Source organism: Stegodyphus dumicola, chromosome 7 (assembly GCF_044657685.1).
Source record: "Stegodyphus dumicola isolate Sdum_Otavi_A_Nest chromosome 7, ASM4465768v1".
Taxonomy (NCBI): domain Eukaryota; kingdom Metazoa; phylum Arthropoda; class Arachnida; order Araneae; family Eresidae; genus Stegodyphus; species Stegodyphus dumicola.
Window position 1 is genome coordinate 144,133,602 of NC_140774.1, and position 8,279 is coordinate 144,141,880.

Here is an 8,279-nt window from a genome sequence, read left to right on the forward strand (position 1 = left end):
CGGTTGAAACTATTAGACATATGTCCTGCAAAAATTTAATTGATTTTAATTAGTAAGTGAAGCAAACATACAGCATGTGTTCGTCTGATATTGCAAATTAAAATGCAGTTGTTTTGGAGCTAAACTATTTAAAGATGCTGAGTGCATATGTAGAAACGTATTGCTTAAGACTAGTGGCCAAAATTAATTAAAATTTAACGTTAAAAACAGAGATATTATTACGAGATTTTAAAATGTTTGCTTTCTGTGATGAAAGTTACATGTTTTCTAATCTAAGCCTTAAATTAGATTTAAGTTTAAGTATCATAAATATAACAAAAAATAAAAAAATAAAGCAATTTTATATATTAATTGATAATTAACGTTAAAATTTTTAATTTTTAATGATTAATTTTGTATCTAATTTTAAAATTTCTCTTCTTTACAATTATTAATATCAATTCCTTCAGCCTTGAGATTGTTGCATATCTGCTTTCATTTGCTGTCGCTTTAAATCTCTTCGTTTTCTTAAATAATTCAACTAAATAATTTTTGCATAAAAAATCACCTTGATAATAATTGTATCTAAAAATTTATAATTCAAATAATTAAACTGTTTTAACGAAGAGATAAAATCAAAGTAAAAACTTAGTTTGTGAATCTATGAAATATAATTATTTATTTCACCAGCCGTCCTTTAACATTGCGAGCAAGATATCAAAAAGCATTGATCACTAATGATAATAATTACCTTGAAGAAGAATAAAGCAGACTATTTCCTGTTTCTACTTTCACCGATCTTTTCCGAAAAGTCTCTGAGGCCATATTCAGACGCTTTCTAATATGAACGGTCGAAAGTTGACTGACCAGTTCAAGGTCCAAGTAACCCAGTTATTAAGTTTTGGGCGTTGTTGAGGAAAGTGAGTAAACCTTCAAATTACTGCGCCTCTGAATGTGATTCAGTTTCATATAAATAGCTTTCGGATATTCAGTATTCTCAGTCCGGATAACTGCTAATTACAGAATAAACTTCGGAGTTAAACATGTTCTTCCAAGTAAGTCTCATTCTCTTTGCAATATATCTGTCTGGAAATCTATAATGAAATATGACTCAAGTCATTACTTTAAATGCTCTAGTAAAGTACAATCAACAGTTTTTAATGTTTGAAATATAAAGATATCAGTTTTTAACTTAAAATTCCGTTAAAATTTTAGAAACTTAACATGCAATGGATATTACAACTTGAACTGTTGCAATTCAGAATTTGAATTAAGAGTATTTGTAAGCTGAGGTGTCTATGCTTTTAATTTTATCACGAAAAGGACTTTCTTCATGGGTGTAGGTAGGCAGCTTTAACAAAAATGCAATATTTTATTTAATACATTTAATTAAAAGCATTTATTGGTATAATTCAACTGCAAAAGGTAATCTAGATATTGTTATTAAAAAGGTAATCTAGATATTGTTATATTGTTCCTAAGCTGATGAATACTTTAGTGCGTATTAGCTTTCCAAATTTTCCATAACTTAAAATTCAATGTTTCCTCAAATGTGATGCAAAAACCGTTTGTTTGGAATTAATAAAAATAAATCAGCTTAAAAAGTCAAAAGTGTTTCTCTTCCTACAGTATGATACAAATATTAAGAAACTGATAAGAAGTTTAGAATTAAACATTTTGTGAAAAATGAAGAACGAGTGATAACCTTGCAAATTAGAATTCTGCAGAAGAGAAGTAACACAACAGCTTTCTCAGAAATTTAATTAATAGTTTTAATTTTTTGTTTATTAAAAAAGTCGTTTTCTTTTTAACGATAAGAAAAACAAATTAAGAGAATTGTAATGCTGAGAATGAAAAAATTTCTTTTTCCTCGGTCTGTATTCATTGATTTCGTATATAATTTGAAAATAATGAAAAAGGACATCTTCAAAGGAAACATTATTATATTTGTAACATTTTCTATCAGAGACACACGAGTGCAAATGAACTTTGATTCCAAGCAGTGCTTCGCAACATTTGGAACAATTTTTAAAAATGTAATTCATTCATACGTTTTTTAGTATTCTAAGTATTGATCTCATACATTAAATGAACTTTCGAAATTTTACAAATTTCCTGTCATAGAAATTAAAACGTTGACATTTCTAAGCAGAAAAACTTACTCCATTTACTGACTGCTACCTGCCGCAATATTTCTTTAAGAAATGTTTGGTACTTCAAGTCCTTTCATCAGTGAAAGATATAAAAATGCAGTTAGTGGATCTGAATCTTAACATTACATATGGGTAGTATGAAATTCACTCTAAGTTGTTGGTTGCTGGTTTCATATACTTTTATGTGCAGATAAACACAAAGTTGTTAAAAATGATACTTCAGTTTTGTGATTAATTTCATTTAAAATTTTCTTACTTACGTCGTACTTCTTTATACAGTTATTGCATTTTGCAGTTATTTACGAGCTTTACACATGTTGTTATGAAATTTGATCTGAAATTATATTAATCGAATACGAAATTTATATTATATAGTTAAACATTTATAACTAATAACAGTTATAAGGGAACTTTATGCTATTTTCGATTTGTTAAGCTGAAAATTGAAGTCTCTGAAATAGAGAAATTCTTTGATTTTTTAAATTATCGTAACTTTTAAATTCATGTTATGAAAGTTCTCTTAATTTTTTCCGGAAATTTTGATCATACTATTCGTCCCTTTTCTAATAAACTTACATTTAGGAGGATAATTAGTACGCTTAAAATATATTTGCTTCGCATCATATCTCATTTTCATTAACTACCAAGAGTATGTTGGTAAAAACAAGTTTTCCCTGTTAATAGGTTTTAATAGATAATATTTAATTTAATAAAAATAACACATGAATACTGAATTAATCATGAACCCAAAATTACACTGACTATTCTCAATAGTTATAAAGTAGTTCTTATCGTCCTTCTGAAGATTTAATTTTGTGTAATTTCCACTAGGACTTAGGTTCATCTAATAGAAATACAATGTGATGTTCTGCATTTCTTTTCCTTGTTTCCTGGATTCTTAAACTACTATTCTAGTAAATCGGAGTTATCACAAAAATATTCTTATTAAAAGTAAAAATCACTGAATTGATGCGATACTTTTACTAAGCAATAAATGTTTATATTCTTAAATTAAAGCAGTTTTAATGGGGGCTTTTTAAGATGAAATATTGTTTCGCTTACGTGGTGGATGTAGTTATAAATCTGAAAGAAAATGATACATTTATTCTAAAACTAAACATACTGTAGTACGAAAAGTAATGCAATGAAACAATTATGCAAAGTGCATACTATGGCAATTTGACAATGTAAACTATCTTTTTTTTTGCAGTTTTATTCAGGATTCTTTCTGTCTGTGCTACTGAGTGTAGTTCTTGCCTATCCTCCTTACGGTGCACAAGTTCAACATCAGTATATACCAGTACACACCCAACACGCTCCTTCAGTTCAGTACCAAGCAGCACCTGTTCAATACCAGGCAGCCCCCGTGCAATATGAAGCAGCACCAGTGCAGTATCAGGCAGTACCGGTAGAATATGCTCATGCACCAGTTCAATACCAACATTTACAGGAACCTCAAATCCAGAGCGTTCCAGTAGCATATGCACAGGTCCAGCCATCCATCCTGAGTTCTGGAGAAGAAAGCCACGGAGTTCACGGTCAGCAGTTATCCGGTCACTCACAAGCTGGTTCAAACGAATACGTTGACAAATTCGCAACTAGTGAAAAAGCAGCAGCTGCCCATGGACATCACAACACTGGTGCATTAAGCAAGCACGCTGCTCAAGGCGCAAAACACAGCCATCAAGGCACTTACCACAACACAGGCTCATATTCCCAAGATAAAGGCAGTGGCTACGAGAAATCATACTCTTACGACAGAGCTTCAGGTTTTCATGATATTACTGCTCATGATGCTGCCCATTCAGATAGTTATGGAACCAAAAATGAACAAGGCCATCATTCTGTGGGTGCCCAGAGTGTAAATAAGCACGCAAAAGAAAGCGCACACAGCAAAGCAGGAAGTTCTTCACACAGTGCCCAAGCTCACAATTCTGCACTGTTCAAGAAATACGGGTACACTAACGGAGGAGCACAAGATGGCTACAGTTATTCTCCTGTATATGGATACGGGTATCATTAAACTTTGTGGATGAGAAGTAGGTAATTTAAAAAACTATCTTTTACCACTTTCTTTAATTTATTATATTAATTTCACTTTAGTTAGCGTTTATTACATAAAATTAATTGCTCTTTTTTTAAAAAAAATTAACTTCAAACGTGACTTTTATATACGTTTTTAAGATATGTAATTACGCGAAAGCTAGCTCTGCAATCTAATATTATTAAATTTTATAGAAATCAAAGTTAGGCAATTTCATTTGAAGTTTTACGTCACTTGAAGCAGTTTTGATGTTTTTGGAGTAAATAAGTGATATTTGGCTTCATTTTATTATCATTATTTGGAAGTAGTTCATTTTGAAGTATTAAAATTTATATTTGGCACAGATGCATTTAATCACAAATACATAGCATGTGCATTATATGTTAATGCATTCTATATGAATGACGACAGAACTTGTTTTGAAACGTATTTCTATAAAATATGTGACAAATATCAAACATATAAAAATATGAATTATAAATGGAAGTTTAAATTTTAATTCTTAAAACTTGTAAAATAATTTTTTTATTTTCTACATTTTCTTTCTTATTTCTGAAACATGACTAAATATTATGTTCGTGAACAGTACTAAATCTTAAAATTTTAAAAATTTAAAACTACCTAAAACGCTGACTAAAAGTGCGTTAAAGATAGAAAAAAATTTTTGTTTTTGTTAAAGCCGCAAAAAGATGTATGAATAGCTGAAAAAAATTAGGAACTGCTATGTAATTAACCTTTATGTTTGCAGTAAAATAATGCATTTTATTTCTGAAGGTTTTAGATATGAAAGGATTTTAATTAGAAATTTGAATTTTACAGCAGTAATAAAAAGATTTACATTAAGCCTTTATCACCAGAATTATAAATAAGTGAAACAGCACTTAAAAATTTGAAATAAAACAGAAATTATAATTTTTGAAAATTTTGAGTATTGCGAAACATTTTTGCCAATTTAATTATAGGGTTTTTATTATTTTGTTAATGAGCTTCAGAATTTTGATTTTCATCAAATCTTTTGTTCTTGAAAACGCTTCGTTGAAAAATCTAACTTTTGAAGATTGTGAAGAAACCAAATATAAATCATAAATGGAATAAATGTTTTAGGCTTGAGCTCTAAGAAGAGTTTTTATTTCACGGTCTTTAACGTTCTTTAATTATTTTTTTATATCGCAAAACTTAATTTTAAATTAATGTATTTAATACATGTTTTTATTATACGCGGCTTGCTCAAGAGTCGGTACTCCAGATAGTTTGCTTATTTACTCTGCAGACGAACAAACGAAAAACATTGCGTTTCTCAAGCTTTATGCTAAAAACAATCTTTAAAAAGTAGTATAAAAATGATGCTTGTGTTCTATCTAAATAAAATCTACAGCTTTATTTGAGTTTGGTAAAAATTGTGGAATTCACCTTGGACCAAACGCAAAAGGAAAATTACTGTCTCTCTGAGGTTTCGAAAAAACTAATCCATCCCTTACAAACCTCTTCACTCTGCATAAAGCCTGGGAAATGCCGAGTACTTCAGCTAGAAAGTAATAGGTAATAATGTAATGATGTTGTGATATCCTGTCAGAAGCCATCTGGTTTTATTTTTTAACATCATATTTTAACGTTGGAATGCATTTTAAATGGAGTAAATATTTTTTAAATGTCGAAAATGTTGCTTTATAGTTAGTTATCTTTAATGAAGTACATTTCTATATTACACATACATAAAATGACTGCATATATATAAAGCTTACTTACTCTGTTATGGAAATTAACTTATTTTTAAAATTACGTCACTATAAAAGCCAATAAAATATGTATAATAACTTAAAGAAATTTGTGAAAAATTATCGATGATGTGTACTATAATTACTACTTCTGTATGTAAAATTTATACTTGCTTTCTTTTCCATTTCTAAAGAATGATATTTTATATTAATAGCTTTGAGATTCCACATTCTTGCTCAAAGTCCGACTGACATAAGCAACAGGAAAGGGAAATGCTGACGAAGATTTATTTATTACTTGCTTTCTGTACAGCTTCGTGATCATTGATGTTCTTCTTGTGCTTTTATTTGTTTATAGAAGAATTAAATAAACATTTTTATTTTATTTTATATTTCGTTTTTCTTTCTGAAATTATTATTAATACGTAATTGCAGAACTCTATTAGTAGTCTTTAACCACAAAAAAAAAATCTTGTAAACTAGGGTTTCTTAAACGTTTTCTAGTCGCGACCCCTTATTATCATTGAGAATCGTTTCGCGACTCCAGATATTAGATATAATAAATATACAAAAATAAATATTCTCCCGTAAAAAATTTACTTCTTTGGTAAACAATATACATATAAAAAGAATAAGTTTTAGGATTTATTTTAAGCAAACAAAAATTAAAGAAAATTCTAATGAGACATATGTGCCAGTTTTCTGCTGCATAACAAATTAAATATTGGTGCAATATTTCACACTTGACATAAAGCATTTTCAGCGTTGGACGACATTTGGTTTTAATTAGCGTTAAAGCTGAAAACAGTAGTTTTATAATAATATGTGATGCTGAATGAGAGAAGAACATTTAATGCTAATTCAAGAAATAGAGAGAAATCTAGTTTTAACTCGAATGCAGAATTCATGAAGGATTTTTGCAAAAACTCAAGTTTTAAGTTTGAATCGCTAGATAGTTTTACATATTTACTTTTGCACTTTTTATAACAGGTAACTAATCTCATTAATACCAGTTAATGTAACGTCTTTAAAAGTCTAACCTCATTAATATCAATTAATTTAATTTCTTTAAAAGTCATGAAAAAGTCTTTAAATTCAACTATCGAACTGAATTTTCGCGACCCCAATATTTCGATTTGCGACCCATAGTTTAAGAAACTCTGTTGTAAACTATGCTTCCTAAGTACATTGGTACCTCGGTATACGTCCACTTTGAGCTTCAAAATTTTAGTTTGGTTTACGATATTCGTCTGGAATACAACTAAAGTTTGATAAGTTATGACTGCACGTAATATACGTGTTTAGTGCTTTCGAGTCAATGCTACGATTGTTCATGAGCGTCACTACGCCTGCTGCTACAATTTCATAAGCAACCCACACTAATACACTGAATTTTCAAATTTGTGTTTTTTTATCGTATTTGTTTTTAAAACTCCTTAACATTGAATTTTGGGAAAGTTAACGAGAAGATTCAAGCAACGTGGAAAACTATTAGGATCACTATGGAGGTGAAAAAATAGATTATTGAAATGTATGAAGAGGGTATAAGTATCTGGGTCTTTGCTATTGCAAATCGAACGATACCATGATGTCTAAGACTCTTAAAAACGAAAACTCTACTAAAGCGATTCACTTGGCGAAGGGGTGAAATCCGTTACCAAAAATCACAGACATTAGATAATGCTGAAAAATTGCTTTTGATCTGGATAGCAAAAAAATACTTACGTACAGTATAACGTGCAGTATTTTATTTATCTACGGTGCTATATATTTCACTCACTGCGTTTATATTTTAGCATTAAACAGTGTTATAATGATTACAAAGAAATGTTTTTAAGAATGGATTACGCATCTTCTTATTTCTTATTGGAAATATTCGGTTGGTATACATCCATGAATGTAAAACGAATTTATGATGTAAATTACCGAAGTACCACTGTACTATTTTTCTATAATTTTCACGTTAATATTTGGGGAATAATACTTAAATAATACTTTTTTTTTATATATCTGGAGAAAGCATTTCGTTTTTTTGCCCACCAGCGGCCGAGCGGTAAAGTCGCTGAACACTGGTAGTTCGGTCCGAGGTTCGAATCCCGCGAACGGGCTGGCTGCATGGATGTTTTCGTGGTTTTCCCCATGTGTAACGTGTATACGAGCCAGTTTCCCTTAGAAAGTCCTCCACGAAGGTATCCCTCCCCTTAGGCAGATAGCCCTCGTGTGCTTTGCCATAATTAATACACCACCATTTCATTTATTTTATTCTCGACATGGTTATAAATAATTCTGATGGTTACACACGGTTCTTCTGAAAATCCTTACCAATATGCTTCGAATACAGTTTACATAACATCCTATATTTAAATGATTTATTATATGATTTACCCT

At 30.0% G+C, this 8,279-nt stretch overlaps 1 protein-coding gene across 2 annotated transcripts; it reads left to right on the forward strand.

Moving 5' to 3' along the window:
• Positions 1–884: 884 nt before the first annotated feature.
• On the forward strand, positions 885–6,281 carry LOC118181137 (uncharacterized). Of its 2 annotated transcripts, none has more exons than XM_035350211.2 (3): positions 885–1,034; positions 3,343–4,175; positions 6,107–6,281. In XM_035350211.2, exons 1-2 carry the CDS (start codon positions 1,023–1,025, stop codon positions 4,153–4,155), a joined length of 825 nt encoding a protein of 274 aa, XP_035206102.1. In that variant the 5' UTR covers positions 885–1,022; the 3' UTR covers positions 4,156–4,175; positions 6,107–6,281. The 2 variants fall into 2 exon arrangements, with proteins under 2 accessions (XP_035206102.1, XP_035206101.1); XM_035350210.2 differs by having other exon boundaries at positions 3,343–4,171.
• The last annotated feature ends 1,998 nt before the right edge of the window (positions 6,282–8,279 follow it).